The sequence below is a fragment of the Eucyclogobius newberryi genome, unplaced genomic scaffold (assembly GCF_026437365.1).
Source record: "Eucyclogobius newberryi isolate DKJ021-1_F unplaced genomic scaffold, fEucNew1.0.hap1 SCAF_15, whole genome shotgun sequence".
NCBI lineage: Eukaryota > Metazoa > Chordata > Actinopteri > Gobiiformes > Gobiidae > Eucyclogobius > Eucyclogobius newberryi.
This window is the reverse complement of record NW_027315779.1, coordinates 5965578-5987402: the sequence shown is the minus strand read 5'-3', so window position 1 is coordinate 5987402 and position 21825 is coordinate 5965578. Positions and strand designations below refer to the sequence as shown.

General features: G+C 42.9%; 1 protein-coding gene across 2 annotated transcripts; it reads right to left on the bottom strand.

The window, feature by feature from the left end:
• Positions 1-38: 38 nt before the first annotated feature.
• LOC140360562 (serine/threonine-protein kinase TAO1-like) lies at positions 39-21567 on the bottom strand. 2 transcript variants are annotated; one of them, XM_072445813.1, is made up of 21 exons: positions 20980-21567; positions 13123-13379; positions 12776-12847; positions 12511-12612; positions 12390-12435; positions 12231-12327; positions 12028-12141; positions 11218-11309; positions 11013-11106; positions 10260-10341; positions 9205-9372; positions 7791-7997; positions 6958-7092; positions 6464-6700; positions 5453-5581; positions 5182-5265; positions 3595-3714; positions 3272-3511; positions 2989-3201; positions 2732-2914; positions 39-2661 (listed from the first exon to the last, which is right to left on the bottom strand). In XM_072445813.1, the coding sequence occupies exons 2-21, from the start codon at positions 13252-13254 to the stop codon at positions 2239-2241; spliced, it is 2970 nt and encodes a 989-aa protein (XP_072301914.1). In that variant the 5' UTR covers positions 13255-13379; positions 20980-21567; the 3' UTR covers positions 39-2238. The 2 variants fall into 2 exon arrangements, with proteins under 2 accessions (XP_072301914.1, XP_072301915.1); XM_072445814.1 differs by lacking the exon at positions 20980-21567 and adding an exon at positions 20382-20401.
• Positions 21568-21825: the final 258 nt, after the last annotated feature.

Sequence of the window (21825 nt, the reverse complement as noted above, 5' to 3'; positions counted from 1 at the left end):
AGGCTACCCGCTGTCAACAAAACACACCGACAATGAAATATTAAAATTACTTTATTACAGACGATCCTTTATCGAGTAGCCCTCTTCCAACAAAAAATAGTTACAAACATAATATTACATTTACCCCTAAACTTTGTATCTGTAATTCTTTTTTACATTTTAAATCACTTTAGTCATCTGTAGGAATAGCTTCTCTTTTCTTCTATGAGACATTCAGCTTTTTGCACAATCTATACAATTTAATACAATTTAATACAGATCTCTGGACCAAGGAGAAGAAAACGGCAATATCCACCAAGTGACGGAGAATAAAGGAATACTGATAGACTGTACAGAAACGAGACTCCCCATGCACCGTCAGCCAATGGCAGCCGTCCTCAGCGGTAAGGTCATCACAGTAGACTCTAATCTGGTCAATCACTTGTGCAATGAGTGCAACTGATCCAGTTCAGAGTGGCCAAGGTCTAAAGCTAGACTCTGCCCTGACTGCAAAACATAACGCCGGGAGTACACGTAAACAAAAGACCTGAAGCGGCTCGGCCTCAGCAGCGGCGCATGGAAATAATACAACCCTTTCTGGCTTTCGTAGAACTATCTTTGGACAATGGCTAAATTGCTGATTGACCAATTCAAATAGGTCAACATTTTGACCAAAGGGATATGATCATGAGTAATTACATAAACAAATGTCAATATCTTTTCAACACAGACAACTATTATATGAAAAATTTAAAATACATATAAGCCGATAAAACATTGCCTGCACTGATCCCAAAAATTTTGTTGTTGCTAAAATAAAAATAATTCAATTGTTAATAAAATGCAGCTACTGTTAAATCATAGGCTAAATCCTACCTCCAGTTTATGTGCAAAATCATCCTCACTCAACATGTTCTCAAAAGTTGCCATTTATTCAAGGCAATCGAACTTAGGGTTGTGTCAAATTTACAAGAAAAGCTGTAATGTGTCTCAGAACTCACAGTTGTAAGTTAAAGTGAGCCCCCAGTGTTGGCTTAAATCACACTGTGATTCCGTTACAAGCTTTGATTTGTCCATTAGTTTCTTATTTTCAAGTTTAAAATATACAATATAGACAGCATTTACATGTACATTCCACCTCTAAATATACAATGCATAACATCTGCATTTCACCACAAAACTTCCACCTTTATCGATACTCTATAAACCTCTTATAGATTCATTTACATTTACATAGTCGTCTGTATAGTCTCACTTGTGGAGATGGGCGGGGGGCGGAGGCCAGGGGTGAGACAGAGCGGGCCGTCAGAGCAGGGGAGGGCACTGGGCCATGGCATTGGAGATCCAGCACCACCATCCAGGGCCCGCCTGAGCCACGGGACGTCCTGCCAGGAGAGGGTCAGTCCTCTGCAGTGTTGGCAAAAGCAGTTCGCTCACGTACGATGGCCGAATGTGCTTCTACGTGTTTTGTATTTTCACATTGTGTTGTCGTTTCAAATACTACCGAGTTCTGGCTCTCTTCTGGACAGTGGAGACCCAAAAGCCGAGGTTTGTCTGTTATTTACCCGTCCACATTCATTCTCACATTTCTGGCACAATCTCATTAGCACAGCAATACGTTGGCAAAAAAAAAGCATAGTTTATGGCATCATCACGTCTTCAACTTGTACAGCTTTAGCAGCCTAATATCTAATACCAAAGCAAACCAGAGATTTGCTGCTTGCGAGTGCGTTTTATATTCCCTCAGTTTCTTGTTCAGCTTCAGACTTTTACCACATTTTTGTGAACCGGCAGCACCTTTCAGTTGTTTCAGTAATAATAACTTTGAACAAGCATTACAACACCACAGCTTTACAATATAGTCTATATCACTACACTCCAAATATAGTATTAAGTTTATAAAAGTCGCAAGAGGACATGGCTACACTACACTGGCATTATGGCAACAGATATGTACATGGCAAATGAACACCTATAGCAGTTTGGGCAAGTATTAAAACACTGGTGTCTATAGCAAACCGCCTCAAGGCTTTTAGGTTTCCACAAACTTGTACAGACAGTTTCTGATGCAGTGGGTCTGACGGGCGGGATTAGGACCGTGTTTCCGTCCAGATGAAGCGGAATTCAATAATATTTGGAAATAAAGGAAGTGCTCGTATTACTTTGGCTTTTGATCAGGATTTTATATCGTCTTCATGTCCATTTTAGTATAAAAGAGTCAGTCTGCATCAGTAACTGTCCTAAAGGTGGCAGGCGTTTCTAAGTGTAGGACAAGTGGGACCCATTGGATATTTGGGAGGTGATGCTGGCGCTCCTGCTCATGGCCTGTTCACTCCTGCCCCCTGATGACGTCCTCCTCGCGGCCTGTGGGCTGTTCCTCACCCCGGCTCCACCCCTCTGCACACCCCCTGGGGGGTGCAAGCTCCAGGGAGGAGGCCCCCCTGAGAGGATGGGGTGTCCCCATGGCTGCTGCGAGCTGGACCCGCCCTGATGACTGTGGGCCCCTCCTCCAGCGGGCCAGTGGGCACCGCCCTGCGCCCCATGGTTGGCCAGAACCATGTTGCTGAAGCCCAGACGCATAGATTCAGAGTCGAAGGCCTCGATCTCTCGCGCCTGACGCTCCAACAAAGAGCGGATCCTCTCCAGGCGCTCGTTTTGCAGCGCCAACATCTCCTCCTCAATCTGAAACACACAAGAGTCAGTAAAGTACGATAACAGTGCACAGTTTGAGGTGCTTTTTGTGCCTCTTCACCTTCTGTTCGAGCAGTGCCCTTCGCAGAGACACCCTCTGCTCCAGGTCGCGCCTCTCCTTCTCGTGCTGCGCGTCCGTCTGCATCTTAATCTTACTCTGGTAAGCATTCAGCAGCTCCAGCTCCTGCTGCAGCTGCATCCTCAGGACCTGGCACTCACTTTCCTGCGCCTCGTCCAACCGCAGCTACAACATACAAAGATTTAGCATCAGAGCTCAGAATGTACTTTTTCTAGTATAATGCCAGTGGCAGTACTTACAGCTTGTGAGGAGAGCATTTCATTGATGGAGTGATCGTACTGCTCTGCAAGAATGGCAAGTTTCCGGGTCTGCTCCTCCTTCAGCCGCTTGAGTACAGCCTTGTGCTCGGACTTGGGCGTGGTCTCCAGCAGGTGGTTCCTCAGGGCCTTGTACTGCCTGGTCTGGGTTTTGCACGTCTCCTGAAATTGCTTTTTGATCTGAAGTTCCTTGGACTGGTGGAGCAGGAGAGTATTAGTGTGAGTGTTGATCATTTGCGATAACGAGAGTAAAATAGACTTGTACCTTGAGGCTCTTGGGCTGCTGCCGGACCTCCATGACATGTTTCCGCCGCAGCTCCCTCTCCCTCCTCTTGTTGTACTCCAGTTGATTGGTGAGCTCGGTTTGGTGCTGGGTGCGGATCAGTTCGGCCCGGGCTTTTTGGATGGTGCTCAAGTGTCTGAACTCCAGCTCCTGCATTGACTCGTGATGCCGCAGCAACATGGCATGTTCCAGGTCTTTCTGAGTCTGACGCTTGTTCAATTCCTTCACATCGAGCATAAACAATGTAATCAAATGTAAATCTATAAATTATCGACTACACCCAATTTTGGGACAGGTGAAAGTACCTCTCTGGCGAGGTCCTGCTCCACATTGTGTCGGTTAATGAGGATGTGCCGCTTGAACCGCCGACACTCCAGCTCCAAATACTGACGCTGCTTCCTCAGTAGATTGGCCTCCTCCTCCGCCTGTGTGTGGATTTCAAAATACAAAGTTAGGACATGGAATCCGCACCTTTTCAAAGAAACTATTCAAGCATTGTTCAAGCACCTTCAAGGTTTACTCGCAATTTTCCACCAGCACTTTTACACGTGACTTGAGCCCCAACACAGTCCCGTTTTTTTGCATTCAGAAAAGTATTAAACAATCAAATATTAATGTCATACGTTTCTCTCCTAATAAGCACTTTGAGACTATGATAACTATGATAACTATGATAACAAGTATCACAAGAAATGGACTTGGGGAGGTGTGCTTTGTTGGGAATGTATTGGACATTTTAGAAAGCGGGTATAATTTGAGGTAAAATGTAAAAACAATTTGGGTTCTGTCTCCCACACACTGTTTATTGTTGAAGATCTAATCTGTAATTTGCATTGGTAAACTTCGGGATGCAATGAAAGTCCAAACGCATGTTAATTTAGGTGTGTTTTTTAACCCCCGGGCCATCTCCGGTTGACCCACAGGCGTTTGCTCCCTCCCTGCCCAACATGCAAAGGTTTGTGTGTTTGCGTGTGTTGTGTTTATGTTTATTTTTGTTGTTTGAAACATGAATCGTAAAAAAAAAGAAATTGTGTTCACCTTCCAGGACATTTTTGATAAATCAGACTCAATTTCCATCCTGTTAAGGCATTTTACAAAGGGGTGAAACAAATAGGTTATTCTGACAAGTAGGAATGGTTTCCCTTTGGGCTCCTCACTTCAGTGCCACTCATTCAACTACTGATGAGGACTTTCTCAAACCACCACAATGTGATGCACGGATGTCATCATTTGCACTAAATATATCTGTATTCGGACAGTTGGTATTAGACATTTATAGAAGCTGAGGACAACTATAGCAGTAACAAATAGGCTAGAAAAACATTTTATAGGCAGTTTTAAAGTACGTTTTAATGTGTGCCAATTGGCTTAAGAGTGATTTAATTAGTAGATAATGTGATGTTATAAATTGTTCCTCTAAATAAAACAGGGACTGATGATGGAAATGTCCTACTTAGCTATAATCTGGTGCGGAACATCTTTGTATTTTACAAGCTTAATGTCTCTGTACATTGACCCTTCAAATAAAGATTAAACTAAAACTAAATATGCTCAAGGTCTCCAAATGAAAACACAAGACATGGATTTACTTAAAAATTACAGGGCAGGCCCACTTTCACTTAATGACAGTCGAGCCGCTCCCCCTTGAGCAGAAATCATATAGAAGGGTCGCACGTAACGTTATAAGACCAGCATGAAGCAGCTGCAGTTTTGGATAACTTCAAAACGACAAACTGTCAAGATGCGTAGGATACAGATTGACAAGTTTAAATTTCAAGCACTTTTTCTGAAATTCAAGCACTTTCCCAACCTTGAAAATGACATCGTAAAAAGCAAGTATTTTCAAGCACCCGTACAAACCCTGTATAATGTCAAAGAAAAGAACTTTAGACCTGGTAGTTCTGGATGTTCTCCTTCTGCTTGGACAGCCACTCCTGCTTCTCCTTTTTGGGAGTCGATTGGTTCTCGCTCAACTCCTGCAACGTGCAATTATTATTGAGTACTTTTACAGACATGTGTGTCACATTACTAAACATTACTATTCTAAACAGTAGTAATTTGTGCCTCATTCAAGGAGGAACAAAAAATACATTTCACACACTGATGCATTCAAAAGTGCACGTTTTTGCTTGTGATTATGGTTATTTATGGTTCTTGTGGTACCTCTTTTAGCTGCTCTTTGCGCAGCTTGTACTCTCGTTTCTGAGACTCAAGGAAACTGCTCAGCTCTTTCTTCTGCTGAACTTGAATGTGCTGCTGGAACTTCTTCTCCTCGTTGGTAAATGTCTTCAACTAAAAAACACAGGAAATACTGTTTAGGATCATTGACACCGTCCAGTAAAACATTTCCCCAAGATTTCTGTGATTTCTTGTTGCACGTCAACTATACGATAATGGGGAAAGAGAATACCCAGAGATATTTGAATGCCACTGAAAATACAGTAAACGAACATACACAAAAACGTGTCGCAGATCAATCACTTGTGCCGCAAAGCTTCCCTCATCAACAGTGCGTCCAGTTGCTGAATTAATTAGAATAATTATTGTAGGCAACACTCAGATACCAAGATACACTCAGATACCAACCATAAAACACCAAAGAAGAAGAAGAAAGTGATATTCAAGCTAATCGAATGCTCAAAAATAGACAAAAATATTGTTAATAATGCTTCATGGACACTGAAAACATGACCAATGAAAACAACGCAATTGTGACGATGTTGCGCCACACATTGTTTAATTTGGATATTCTTTCGTCAGTCACATTTTACCCTGTGTCGCCAGCGCCCACTGAACAGCAGCAAGAACCGGTTTTGTGAGGAAAAGCGCTGCTCGAGTCAGTCGTTCATTTCCGGGTATTCGAGCTTGAACTTGAGTTAACGCAGCACATGCATAACCGTTATTGGCGTGAAATTAGAACATCAGCACAAACAATCGTAGCCGCAGATTTAGAGGACTTCAAAACTAGTAGCACTCCTGTCACTGTTGGCAACACGAGTTTCTTTCATGGAGAGAAGATGCTTGATGTGCTGACGAGACGACAGGGAGGCAGCAGCAAACTACCATTTATGCCACGACACAAGCACCGTCCCGTCCGTTCCGACACAAAACTGTGGACTTAACCGTTCCGTATATCGTGCATTTGCGTGTCGTGACCGTGGCCTTCTGCCATACCTCCTTCTCCAGTGATGCCTGGTGTTTCTTCAGCAGTTTCTCCATCTCTGAGCTGAAGTTGCTCCTCTGAGACTCCAGCTCTTTGTCCAGCCTCAGCCGGTGCTCGTCCATCTCGGCCTTCAGCTTGTTCTCCAGCGCCAGCAAGTGTTTCTGATGCAGCCGCCGCATTCGTTTGTACCCGGACATCTGCTCCCTCAGCTCAGAGTCCTGCTCGTGCTCCTGCATCTCACGGGTCACCTGATGTAAACACAGTGATAGTAATTGTGAACACATCCATTTAAATCTATCTATAAATGCATCATACAATCATATCAGTCAAGCAAATAGATTATGCCAGTTGTTTAGATTTGTTTGTGTTTACCAAGAGCCACGTCTCAGAACACTAGTACTTATTTAACAGCGAGTCAGCTTTAGCTTTGTCATAAAAAAGGACTATTATTGTCTCTTAAGTCACACTCTGCAGTGCCTCTAAGCAGTAAACGGAGTATCCTCACGAGAGACGCGGTGCGGATGGTGGCGAAGTGTTCCCTGTTGCGTTGATGCTTCTTGGGGGCCGGGGCGGGCGTGTCCTGGGGCTCCGTGGGCTCGCTGATCTCGGTCGGCTCCCCTGGGACGCTCTTCTCTTCCTCCTGAAAAAAACATTAGCCAGCAGCGTTAACATGGAGTAAGCAAACGGTCACATTTTTTTTGTCTAACCATTTTGATTGGAATTATCTTTATTCCCCTGGTGGGAAATTAAATTAATCTTATAAATTGGCAGAAGAACAGAATGATTGACAAAAAAAAAAAAAAAAATTCTAAAGAATGCAGTGTTTTAATAGTGAGAAGAGAGAGAAGCCGTATGTGAGCTCCTAAACAATACAAGAAAACCATACATTGTAGATGACTAAATTAAAGTGTTCAGCATGTTTTATACAGAACAAGACAAGACTATTTTGTTTTCAGAGGAACAATATGTTTAATTGTAGTTGTTGTGATTAGGCGATTTCAATTTTGATTCCATTGCAAAGTCTGGCAGCCCTTAACGGGAGCACACATTTTCATAATGATGGGTATATATTTCATCATTATTTTTACATCGTCACTGATATGCCTTGATGTTTTTGTAGCCATTATGCATGAATTTAATAATAATAATACACTGTTCTTTGCATGTTTTATTAAACTTTTTTGCACACAATCATGCATCGTTTCAGACGCAATGCATTTTGAACTTCAATACCAATTTGATTTATTGTGTCATCATTATTACCAAGTAGTCTTTTTTACAAGGATGTGTGCATGTTCAGATGATGATCCTGTCCTGCTGAAGTGTTCCTTGACCCACCGGTTTAACGTGGATGACGGAGCTGTTGGACATGACGGTGTGGTCCCCTTCGATGAGGTCCAGCTCACTGCGGTTGTCCTGGGACGCTTCGTTCAGGCTGTTGACCGAGCTGCTCTGAGAGCTGGCACTGATGGACATGCTGGGGATGGACTGGTTACTGCCAACGCTGTTCACTGTCCCTGTTCTGCCTCCACCGGGCTCCAGCTCCTGAGTCACAATAAGCACAGGTAAAAAGAAGAATAGTTTTACGGTCACTTCTCAGTTTAAAGTAATTCATAAAATGGCTTGAAAATCGAATTACATCCTAACCACCTGCCAATAAAGATGGACTCCACTTTACAAACAACTATGTTGTTTATGTTGTTGTTGTTGTTGTGTTACTTATAATGGCGTTTGGCTACCAACTGAAAAGGTGCATGTGGTATATGCACTTTTTTACTTACTGGATTGAGTGTGCACAGAAGATCCACAGAAACCGTAATATTAAAAGGGGTTGTAGTGTAACACTACAAAGACGCTCTTAACGCTATAATCTTCAAATTAATCCAGTGTTATACACGTAATTATAGCCTTACATGATTCTTGTGACTGGATTGTAAGATTCAGCTGATTGAATTTCTGTTTATTATTTTGAAACCATAAAACTAATTCATATTGGATCTCCTGTCCACACTCAATCCAGTAGGTGGCGGTAAATGCACCTTTTCGGCTGCCAACTGCCTTAAAAGTAACGCAACAACAAACAACAACTGCGCAGAAAGCAGTCTGTGTGTGACGGTGGTGGACCCGCAGTGATTAAAGTGGTCACTCTCACACACTCTACTGTTTCGCCGTGGAGATCTCTGAAGACTAACTGACAAACTCTGCAATGTAAACTAATAAGGAAACTTAACTTGTCATTCTGAAAATACTACAAGATCGACAAACACCAAAATGAATACTACAATGTAGTATTACAACCTAAAACATAGTACTTTAAGTACTGTATAGGATATGACCATGCATGCGGGCCATATCCTGTTGCCATGATCATTGAATACGTTACAAGTACTAGACCTACAAAGTTTGTAAATTTGACGACAAATCTCGAAAAAAAACTACGATACTGAGGAATACCAAAAGCAACAGCAACAATCCCACAAAAATAGATCTACAAAAAGAACCTTGAATGACAAAAATCTGACAAGAAATGTCAGATCATGGCAACTGGACAGAGGGGTCAAGTGTCTTGCTCAAGGACACTACAACAGTGTGCACTACTGCCCCCCTGTTTTAACTAGGCCCATCTCTGCTTAGCTTCTGAGATCTGACGAGATCAATACAATCCACTGACATGACCAAAATAAGGAGATGCGGCATCATTTTCTCTTTAAATGTAACTGTACACAAGTGTTTCTTATTTTGGCAGTTGCACCTCGTCAGCATCTGTCGTTTCAGCCGTGGGGCCGTTGTGCGCCTCCTGAAGAAGGATCTTCTTCATTTTGCGATACTGCAGGTTGTCCAGCTCTCGCACCGCGTCCTTGGTCCTCTGAATCAGATCCATCAGCACAGAGTCCGGACGCTCCCGCTGTAGAAACGCATGCTGAGAACACAGGGGACAGTTAGAAAGGCTTTGGAAATTCTTCCTTATTCAGATCATCTTTGCTGAGAAGACAGTAATATACTTTAACTGGACTAGGCTGTGACTGCAAGAGGGCTGCAAGTTGCAACTAACAATTAAAAAAAAATAGAAAATGACCATTTGCCAAAAAAATTTAACTTTTAAACTACATTTTTGACCAGATAAAGATAAACATATGGTAACTGATGAAAGAAAATATTTACAAATAAAGTATATGGAGTAAAATGTGATAAATCTAATAATGGTGGTGTCTGGTAGAAAAGGGTCTTTTCGTATGCGATTTAGAGTCTGTAAAAAAAAAAAAATCGAAATACGACCGATTACTTTTTATAGTCGACTGGTCACGATTAGTCGATTATTTGTTGCAGCCCTAGATTGCAAACTGTGCTGAAGCTACATTTTATTCTGCTTTCTACTGAGCAGTCATTCACTTGTTGATTTGATGTTCCTGATGCAACCCTGTTCAGCATCATCAAAATTGTCCCCAATTAAAATAAGGCTTTTCTGTAAAAATCCATTTACAATAAACAGAGGCAGTAATTTTGTTTTCTCCAGCACTATAAATATTTAAAAACACGACAGTGCTGCTTCACCCAAAGGGACCACGTCCATTAGCAGAATCCACTAATGGTCCACAAACAGCTGCCCAGATACTTAATGTTAGATCATTTCCTCTCGAGTAATTACAGTGGCACAAGCTCCAAAAACTAAAGCTCTGTTGATGTTGAATCAGGAAATAAAGGATTAGTGACTCAAAACAGAGGCTTAAGAGACAAAGGGTGCAAATACAAGACAAGAGATTTCGAAGAGTGATCTCGGTCTGAACCCGCTTTGACTTTGGTTCTTACCCCCAGCATGTCGTCAGAGTGCGGCCGGTCCTGGGGGATTTTCTGAAGACAAGAGTCGATGAAGTTCCTAAAGTAGTCCGACCTGGATGTGAAAACCAGAAACAATTAGTTCAGTGATTCATACTGTAATTTTGCTGTCCAAGGCAAGGTTTTCACTCAAGAATCAGGCGACATTTGAATTTTGATGAAAATTTGATATCTAGATGTAGATCTAGTTCACTCAAAAACATAAGATATTCAAAATTTGTTATTTATAATTTTTAGGTATTCAATATGTAAACAAAGCAAGACATTTTAACCTGGCTGTAACCTTTTTAGATGTACAGGTCCCAAAAAGGTGCAATTAAATACCTTATTTCCATATAAAAACATATTATAAGACACATTCTTATTACAAGTAAACTACAGTATACAAGGAGTTTCAAATATCTCTTTCTGATATCTCCAAATGTAAAATATTTTATTATTACATTGTCCAATTTTAACTCAAATAAATATTTGTGTGATAAATTGGGTGAAAATAAACCGATGTGTCGCCTGAGTATGTGACGTGACCAAAATGTTGCATAGGTTTATAAAAAAAAATGACAAATGTTAAAATTAATATTAGGGCTTAATACATTTTACATTTATTGTATTTAATGCATAAAGATAAATGTGCACTTTGTCAAATTCGTGATTCAAAAACGGTTTGAACTGGGTCTTTATGATATTCGCAAAAATACCGGGTGTAAGGAGCATTTCTCCACTCACCATTCGCTGGACTGCAGTGTGGGGCTTTCATTCTGCGCTATATGGTATAAGGCACTCATAGCGTTCATGTTAAACAAGGGAGGTTTTCTTTCCGCTGGAGAGAAACGTAACGGATAATTATTAGATTTGAAATGACAGCTTGTATTACAACATAATTTGGTTTGGAGTAAAAAAACACAGCACTGCCTTCTTTTGAGGCAATTACCTAATTCTATACATGTGATCCCCAAAGACCAGACATCCACCTTCCCGTCGTACTGACCCTCATCCATGGCCAGGATTACTTCTGGGGCCATCCTGGAATAACAGCAGAGGTGTATCGTTAAAGCAATTTAGTTTTGCTTTTGAGGGATGTGCAAATACTTTCACCCTAATAAAGCACAACCACCATTGACCGCACAGCTTTTGTTAACCCTTTCACAGTTAAAAAATAAAGCGTTTTACATCATGCTTTATAATGAGGAAACAAGAAACAAAATCAAATCAAGTACTAAATGGTATTAAGAAAGAATGCACAATATCAAGTTAAGGTTAAGTACTGTAGGTTAAGTGTAGCTAGAGGATTTTACCTGTGGTGCGTGTTTTGTGCCGATGGAGAGCCAATTTTTAGGTACCGTAAACAAATAATAAAATATCCTGTTCTTTTCGGGGGAAACTATCTACACACATGTTCTGAAATGCATAGGATTAGCAGTTCATATATCATTGAAAAATCAAATCGCAATCACAACAATAATACTACGGTAATGCTAATAGCAATAGTGTAATCATTTAAGCTCTAGTATTGCTGCGTAGAGCTCGTTTGAGATACAATAAAAAGCTCATTTAAATCCTCGGTGCTCAGTGAAATCACAGCAGATACATTTGAATGCGAGCTGCCAGCCTTTTGGGGTATGCAAATGGCCACTTTCCATACTTTCCATCTACAAACGCGGTGTCACCCGTGCTCGCTGAGGCTTGTGGTTTGGCTTAACCTTTCACTAGAGAAAGTAAAAGTGTATCATTAAACTCTTACCAATATGGCGTCCCCACAAAAGAGTTGGCAGGTGAGGCGATAGAGGCCGAGCCAAAGTCTGCTAGTTTGACCAGCCCCGGTTCTGTCAGGAGGATGTTTCCGGCTTTCACATCTCTGAGGCCAAATGAAGAGTTTTTTTTTTTTTTTTAAATGCACAAATTCCAGAGTGAGACGTGATCCATTATGTTTGCAGTAGTTCTGACCTGTGGATCATGTTGTGGGAATGAAGATAAGCGAGCCCCTGCAGAGCTCCGTGAGTTATGGCCGCAATTTCTACTTCCTGTAAGGGTTTTTTATGAACTGCGAGGAGAGACGGCATGTTGTTAAATGAGAGTTACAAAATAAGATAAGAACTAACTCACCTTCTAGTAAATCTGAGGCCGAGCCAAGACAGTACTCCATGGCCAGCTACAAACATACAAACAAGTCAATGTCAAGTTTTACATACAATCTCTATAAACAAGGCCAGTTTGCAGGACATACCCATGCGGTGTGTTCTCGGAGGTAACAGCCCTTGTACTCGATACTGTTGGGATGTCGGATCTTCTGCAAAAACTTCACCTCCTTTATGATGTCCTGCCATTTCTGTGCGCACAAACAACAACTTTTACACACTTGTATACACATTTATGCCCCTGTATTCATAAACCGCTTACGGACTTAATGCCACAATTAATCTTCCTGACATGTCACTGACAGATGCTGCTAGAGTTTTCTTTACGTGTGTTTAACATTTGTGGATTCTCACCTCATTAGATTGTTTCCCACTATAAGACATTTTCTTGATGGCCACCACCTCATTGGTGCGCATATCACGTGCCTAAAGAGAGGAAATGTGATTTTTAAAAAAAAAATGTAAACACTTGATTAAATATTTTTTCTTCTGTTGAACCACATACATTCAATATGAAAAAAATGACATTCAGAAGCTACATTTGAAGATGCTAAAATAATAAGAACTTTAGCTAAACCTGCAATTTTTTTCTAAACAACTAGTTTGTCGTAGTAGTTCTTAGTAGTAGTAGTTCTTAGTAGTTAGTAAAAAGTAGTAGTAGTAGTAGTAGTAGTAATTGGTAGAAATAGTGGAGCACGTACAAAGTAAACGGCGCCAAAGCTGCCATGGCCGATCTCTCTGAGGTCCGAGAAGAGTTTCTCTGGGTCTTCTTTAAAGAACAGATCTGCCACATCAGGGTCCTTCAGACTTCCTGCCCTGACAGAGGAGGGCATTGTGGGTAACGTAGTCCCTTTACCCACTCCGAGTGGACGGGACTATCTGGGAGCTGAGTATCGCCAAAGCAGCTGAAGATTCATCTGCAGTAATGTGTGGGCTTTAGGAACCAGCTCATCCACGCCTGAAACAAAACAATGTGAAAAAAACACCATCAAAACCCTACGTGACATTATATACACATTACCATCACAAATGAGACAGCGCACAAACACAGAAGAAACTTTTATCTGCACATATCGTCTTTTTCTACAACATTTCAAACATAACAGCGAGTTTCTACTGCCACAAACATCACAAATACAGGCTGGTCCTTCGCTCCCACAACAAAGAAAACATTTTTTTTTTTTTTAAATGAACTTTTCAAAACCATTTCAGCAACCAATAAATGAAAAATGCTGACTCCATGGAGAAGATTGCAGATTCAGCATAAAAGTCCCTTTGGCCAATTACTGCAGATGTGTGAACAACAGAGGCGTCTACAGTAAATCAATGCAGCCAAATATAATGAGCAATATTAACACAGGTTGTATTAACACCGTGATACACAAGGCTGGTTAGTACAAACTACTGCAACAAAGATAAGCAGCATTTTTGTTGCTTTTAACAGTGGATGTTTTGTGCTAAGATTTCCGCTGATTTAAATATCTTAGTAGGAAGTAGGAAAGTTATGCACTACAAAACAAATTAAATTACCCCAGGAACACACTTAGATAACACCTACAAACAACCGGGCCACACATATTCATTCAGTGAAATAAAAACATAATTTCGGTGCAACTTAAAAACAAAAAAATAGCTTTTTTTTTTTTAAATTGCTGCTTGATAAAAACTGAATTTAAATGTAAATGGCACCTAGCGACATTAAGTTCCCAATTTAAGACAATGCTTGTAGCTCATATTTAAGATTTTCATTATGAAGTGAGTGACACAGAAACACTCGCTAAACATAAATCACAGAATACCAATTTCAAGGAGAAATCAAAAATGCCGGCCAGGACAGCTACATTTTGCTAAACCTACTGCATCGAGGATTACAGTAGCTGCTCAAATACCTCACGCCGATGCCCAAATAAAGCAGGCGACTCGACAGGTTTCTCCAGGAAGTCGCCCTGCTCTGTCGACAGGTGCGCTCGAAAAACATGCGAGCGCCACTTCCTGCAACACGACACCTCCGTCCAAATCACTGCATTCAGTCAATAATGGCCTCGTTTACCTGCCTCAGACAACGACAAGTCTTCAACGCAACTCAACATTAATATTACAGAAGCGGTCAAGTTAGCAAATTACGATAAGATAAGATATTCCTTTATTGTCCCACATGGGGAAATTTCATTGGTGCAACGCAGGTAGATACAAAGGTAGATACAGAAGAACAGATCACTTATAGGAAGTATGAAAAACACTTTCAGTAGAAGATCTCCTATAAATAAATAAAAACTCCCATAGACAAATAAATAAATAAATAAATACCATTGCATGTGATCCCGACAGTAATTGCAAATGAATATGTGTCACGACAGCACATAGATTGCACATGAATTTCACAGTAATTGCACATGAATTCCAACAGCAATTGCACATATGACAGAATTGCACATCAGTATTAGGTTAGGTCAGTATTGCGAGTGTTCAGTACTAACAGTTTTTGTTATAAAGTCTGACAGCAGCAGGAAGGAAAGACCTACGGAACCTTTCCTTCACACATCGAGGGTGGATCAGTCTCTCACTGAAGCTGCTCTCCAGAGCGGAGAGAGTGTCCTGCAGGGGGTGACACTCATGGTCCAGCATAGATGTGAATCTAGCCAGGACCCTCCTGTCCCCCACCTCCTGCACCGAGTCCAGAGCACAGCCCAGGACGGAGCTGGACTTCTTGATGACTCTGTCCAGCCTCTTCCTCTCCCTCTCTGTGATGCTGCTGCTCCAGCAGGCCACACCGTACAGGAGGGCTGATGCCACCACAGAGTCGTAGAAGGTCTTCAGGAGTGGCCCTGTCACTCCAAAAGACCTGAGTCTCCTCAGGAGGTAGAGCCGACTCTGGCTCTTCCTGTACAGTGCGTCTGTGTTATGAGTCCAGTCCAGTTTGTGGTTCAGATGAACACCCAGGTACTTGTATGAGTCCACTCTCTCAATGTCCCGTCCCTGGATGTTCACTGGTGAGGGGGCAATGGGGTGGCGTCTGCGGAAATCCACCACCATCTCCTTGGTCTTCCCCGCGTTGATGAGGAGGTGGTTCCGCTGACACCAGTCCACAAAGTCCTGCGCCAGTCCTCTGTACTCCGCGTCATCGTCGTCCGTGATGAGTCCGATGATGGCAGAGTCGTCAGAGAACTTCTGCAGGACACAGCTGTCCGTGTCATGTCTGAAGTCTGCAGTGTAAAGGGTGAAGAGAAAGGGCGTGAGGACAGTGCCCTGGGGCGCCCCCACACTGCAGGTCCGAGTGTCAGACACACAGTTCCGGGCTCTCACAAACTGGGGTCGGTCTGTGAGGTAGTCCAGGATCCACTCTGCCAGGTCATACTCCACACCAGCCGTCTCCAGCTTGTCCCTCAGGAGCAGCGGCTGGATGGTGTTGAAGGCCCTGGAAAGATCGAAGAACAGAATCCTCACAGAGCTGCCAGGCTTTTCCAGGTGAGAGAGAGAGCGGTGCAGCAGGGAGATGACGGCGTCCTCCACTCCGATGCCAGACCGATATGCAAACTGCAGCGGGTCCATGGCTGAGCTCACGGTGGAGCGGAGGTGGTCCAGGACTAGCCGCTCCAGTGTCTTCATCAGGTGGGACGTGAGAGCCACTGGCCTGAAGCTGTTGAGGTCTTTGGGGCGCGGTGTCTTAGACACAGGTACCAGACAGGAGGTCTTCCAGACCTGTGGTACCACCCTCAGCTTCAGGCTCATGTTGAAGACATGCTCCATAACTCCACACAGTTCATCTGCGCAGGACTTAAGGAGCCTGGGGCTGATGCCATCAGGTCCTGCTGCCTTCCTCACTTTAATCCTCTTCAGCTCACTCCTCACCTGTGCTGCTGTGACAGTCAGTGGTTGGCAGGGGGACCGTGTGCTGGGGGGATGGGTGAGTCCAGGCGAAGTGGGGAGCTGATGGTCCGGGGCGGAGAAATGAAGAGGAACGGATGCAGGGCATTGTCCAGCTGTGGAAGAGGGAGCATGCAGCTGTGCAGGGGGAGGGGCGGGTGACTGATCAAACCTCAAGAAGTGAGCATTTAAATCATTCACCCACTGTAGATCCCCCTCTGTCTGGGCAGGGGGGATTTTGAAGCCCGAGATGGTTTTCAGGCTCCTCCACACTCCCTGAATGTTCTTTTGCTGCAGCTGCTCCTCCATCCTCCTCTTGTAGCCGGCCTCAGCTTGCCTGATCTTCCTCCTCAGCTCCTTCTGCACAGTCCTCAGCTCCTCCTTATTCCCTGACCTGAAGGCTCTCTTCTTCTCCTTCAGCAGAGCCTTCAGTTCACGGTTAATCCATGGCTTGTTGTTTGGAAAACACCGCACCGTCCGGGAGGGAACAATGTTCTCAAAACAGAAGTTGATGTAGTCCGTGATGCACTCTGTGATGGTGTTGATGTCCTCCCCATGTGGGTCATAAAGCTCAGTCCAGACAGTGGTGCTGAAGCAGTCCCTCAGAGCCGCCTCGCTCTCAGCAGACCACATCCTCACCTCACGGGACACCACAGGCTGCCTGCGCACGATGGGTTCATACACAGGCCTCAGATGTACAAGGTTGTGGTCCGAGCTGCCCAGGGGAGGGAGGGGGGAAGAAGAATAAGCCTCCTTGGTGTTGGCAAAAAACAAGTCCAATGTTCTATTCTCTCTGGTGGGGCAGGTAACATACTGGGTGTATGTTGGTAGAACAGAAGAGGGAGAAGCGTGGTTAAAGTCACCAGAGATGAGGAAGAGAGCCTGTGGATGCTGTGTTTGCAGCCTACAAGTGCAGGAGAGCAGTTCTTCACAAGCATCTTCAGCATTGGCAGACGGGGCCACATAGACTGCGATCAAAATCACATGTGAGAACTCCCGGGGCAGATAATATGGCCTCATGCCAATAGCCAATAGTTCAATATCCCCGTTACATAGCTGCTCCTTCACTGTGCAGTGTTCAGGTTTGGACCAGCTCGTGTTCACATACACCGCCAGACCTCCACCTCTTTTCTTCCCGGATTCTCTAGTAAATACAACGATTTGTATGGGACGACAGCAGAAAGGAGAAGTCAGGGGGTTGAAGGTTTGGGAGAGAATCATGAGTTCAAGCTGCCTTTTTACATATAAATACTTTTTCTGCATAAGAAAATCCACTTGTAGGCTTATGAGTATCGTTTGGGCCAAATATGTGGTATAGCCAAGAGATACTGAAAGTTTTTTTTGCCAGTTTTACGGCACTAATCAATCGACAGCCCTACATAATATAGAAACAAGCGGGTGACGCCACCTGGCCCGCTTACAGGTCATATCTGTGGAGGTGACCCCGCTCAAAGTAAGAATGTATGTTTTTAAAGGTATTTTTAAGCAATACAAACACACATAATTGACTGATGGGTGTTAGATGTGTTGTGCGATAACATCTCCGTTGTGGCGGCTGTAATTAACTTGTGCGCTCTAAACAAGTGGATGTGTCACGGCATGAAACTCGCAGGCATTTTACTCTGGCGCGGATCCAAACGTGGAGCGGTCTTCTGTGTTTTGACATGTTCAAGTACATGTGATCTAATTTTGAACTGTCCAGCATATCTTTTTGGTTTGCCTAGACTTGTTATAGCTTCAATTGCCTTTGTTTTCCAAATTAGAATATCAAACATGAACAAAAGAGTATATCTCATTATAAATAAATGTCTTTATCCATAGGAGAGATTAGCAGAGAAAATAAACTTCTCTTAATGTATTATTTCCATTGATTTCCTCACAAGGCCAAATGAAGAGATCCACTCTGCACGGTCCAAGATGGAGGCATGATAAATAATCAAATAGTCTATTGATTTGTTTTACTCAAATTCTGTTTGCAGGAGGAAGTGATGGAGTTGGGAACAAACTTGTGAGACATAAAGGGGGAAAAATAAACTACATAAATAATAATGGTCCGATTCATTTTGTGCCTCACACATTTTAAAACCACTAAACAAACAAAAGTGCAGACTCCCACAAACTGGAGCGAACGGTGTGACATTTCTTCAGGTCTGTCATCTTTTTTTTCTGGAGGCGCTTCAATGCATCACACAGACTGTATCAATCTGACAAATGTAACATATGAAAGGCAACCGCATCACGCCGCCAGTCAACGTACAGTCACCGGTGCAGCAGAGTGGTTAGCTCTTTTGCCTCAATGCAAGAGGAGGTCGAACTTTTGGTCAGAATGTGAAGTTTTGCTTGTTTTGCCAGTGTCTGATGAGTGAAATACCTTAGCAATTGGACTAAACTGGGAATTAAAACAAGGACTAAACCTAGACTCATACAATACTAATCCAGGTATTAAAAAAAACATGACCGACATAGTAATTACTACAGCATTTTTCAGTCAAAGCATGTTGTTTTGCTATTATTAACTTATTGACTTACCAGAGTTCAATAACATTCTTATGGGGAGTGGTACTTTACATAACAGCCACTGAAGATGATTCAAATACCTGTCAGCAAGGCCAATAAACAGTGCAACTCTTTTTTTCCCGGAGATTCCCACTGATAAACTATAAAGGCGCAATACTGGGTGTCTGAGCCAACAGTGGACACAGGCTGCAGGGAGACATGCAGTGGGTAGCAACAGAGAAGGACAAGCTGTACCTGCCTTTAGGATGCAGACAAAATGATGCAGTAACAACACAATGTTGAGTTAAAAGTACAAGCCAGAACACACGGCGTAGCTAATAGAATGTTTAGGTGTGAAGAAGTAGCTGGGAATCAACAAGCTACTAAACACACCGCTTTATTTCTAAGCATGAGAAAATGAACGAATAAAGACCTTAACAGCAACGGATGACGATAAATCAGACAAGCACTGTTTCTTATTTTGTCGTCGCTCGGTGTTAAACCTATGGAGATTTTGTAGGGCTGGCTGAATACAGAAACTTTTCCCCTTCCGCTCCTTCAGTTGGTCACCCGCTGTTAGTCTCCGAGTGAGTGACAGGTGGAATTAACCAAATACTGTGAAGTGTAAATATATCTAGTAGCAAATATATCTCAATGGACGTTTTGCACATGTGGCCACAAACACTGTTGGTAAAGTTGTAAGTTGTAAAGGTGCTCTATTGGTATCATACTAAACCAAATTGACTGTAACCAAGATCTGGTCTAAATGGGGCACAGCATCAACATCAATACTTGTAACCTATCCTAACATGTTTACGGGACTTTCTTCATACTCAAAGCTCAAAGCCCATAAGGGCAAACAGCAATATATAATTGGACATAGAATATAGATAAACAGCAAAGAAGCAGCCATTCTAAATATGAAGTTGAATGTGTTTTTATGTGTAAACCGTGGTCCAGCTCATCTTCTGTGTCATGCATAAGTAAAGTCACAGATAAGCCCAGAGGAGAAGCTTGCAGATAGTCAGTGTTACGCAACATCAACACAGAAACGGTGGAATGCGCCTGGCCACTGCTCAAAACGGAGCATTCACTTGCCAATGAACACGAGCCTCTGGTCAGTTTCACTACAGGCCCACGAGCACAGACCTGTCAGGCGTTTGAGGTCTAGTGTCCAAAAGCAGCACAAACACATACTTCAATGGACACGGCGCCTCCCTGACCGATGTCACCGGCCGTCCACGGGACAGCTCTCCCCGTGCGGTGATTATGCACACTGTAGGGGAAAACCGCGGAAAATGATGTTCTATGTACAAGTTTCACTAGTCTACACTGGACAACAACAGAAATGAGGGAGTGGCACGCTCCTGGGCGATAGTTGCATAAAGCGGATTAGCAGCTAACGCAGAAGGCTAACCTTTCTTTGGTTTAAGCAGCATTTTACCACGAGTGGCTTTAATTGCAATAAACCCTGACAAAACGTACAGTTATCCTGGCTTTGAATGTCATTAAACGTCACATTGACTGATCCATTGAGGGTGATTATATGTCCTTGCACTGGTTATAAAAGGGCAGGCTCCAATCTTTCGACACTTCCCACCATTCAAGTTAAGGCAACAACTTTTGGTCAGCTATCGCTAGTGAACTGTTACTGCACGATTTGCGTCGCCACAGAATTTGCTAAAACGGTCTCCGCGCATGCGCAGACTGCGATGCCATGTTGAGTACGGCAACAAAACATGCACAAACAACAAAGCCACAAAGCTATCTACCCTCTGTTTGAACAAGTCTGATTGATAAATCCACACACATTGTCTTCTCAGATTTACGTCTGGGCAAGGCCAAAGTAAACATTGTAAAGAATAAATAATAAGCCTATCAAATAAGGAAGATGGAGCATTTATATGATGACAAAACGTTTGTCAATTTAGAAACTATACGAAACAACTTGAACATAGCGCGTTAATAATGCACATTGTGGGCTAATCTAGCTAGTAAGCAAAAAAAAAACACTACATTTGAATCAACGATTATTGTGCACTTGTTATTACTTGTGGACATCAACATCCCTGACGCAAATCGGGCAGTAGCAGCAACAACACAGAGAGCTAGCGTCAGGCTTAACAAGCATCACTGCAGCAAGCAAATAGACAGTATATACATGTGAATAACAGCTAGTGTTGTGCTCACACACTTACCTTGTTCACACTCTGGTCTGCTGTATTAACCCAGTGAGAGCAAACAACTGCCGCTAAATCACAGATGAGCCAGTGCAGTCTCGAGAAATCAAGGAGCCAGCGACGTGCTAATGCTAATTTGCTAATCTGTACATTCTCTCCCAATACAACTATTTTACTAAGTTTAAAAGTACGTAAACGAGTCACTCCTCTCTTTCCTTAAAACTCGTCATCTTAAGCGGCAGATAAGATAATAATGACATCTAAATGAGCCTAGTAAAGGACTGTCAGGGCTATCCGCTAGCTGCTGTCACGCTCCAGGCTGTCGGCTAAGAGCTGCTGCTAATGTCAGGCACAAAGTTTCTCTTCATAGGTTGGTCCCTAAAAATGGCGGCGAGGAGGTTCGTTTTCTTTATATCGCGGAAATAAGGAGCTAACAAATACCCAGAGCAAAAAGGGCTCAGTGCAGGCTGCGTGGTTTTAAACAGAGCAAACGCATGTGAGGCAGAGATGTAGTGCCCGATACTGTCCACAGCTGCACCCCAGCTCCTGTTGTTGCCCCCTCCTCCCCAATCTCAATCTGCTGCAAGCACCATGCGAGTCCCGTCGAGATTTAGAAGTTATACTGTGAATATTTGTCATCCACTCTCGAGCATAACACAGCAATTGTCTGCCATAATGTTCTGTCTGTCACTGAGCTCTTAACCTGATTAACAGTTTCAGTTCCAGCCTGGTCTTTTTCTATAAATAGCCAGCTATTGTCAGGTAAGATGTAACAGCTTTTAGGCCAAATTATGAATATGTTTTTGTGCAAATATATCAAAAAACATACTATTGACAGTACAGTGCAATCTAAATCATGTAAGT

What these genes read in the sequence shown, in the direction of transcription:
- LOC140360562 (XM_072445813.1), bottom strand. Translation starts at nt 13,254, where the DNA reads ATGCCCTCCTCTGTCAGGGCAGGAAGTCTGAAGGACCCTGATGTGGCA. An exon ending in AGAACATCCAGAACTACCAG is followed by an intron (nt 3,715 to 5,181) that starts GTCTAAAGTTCT and finishes ATCCACACACAG; the next exon opens with GCGGAGGAGGAGGCCAATCT. An exon ending in GGGCACTGCTCGAACAGAAG is followed by an intron (nt 2,662 to 2,731) that starts GTGAAGAGGCAC and finishes TGTGTGTTTCAG; the next exon opens with ATTGAGGAGGAGATGTTGGC.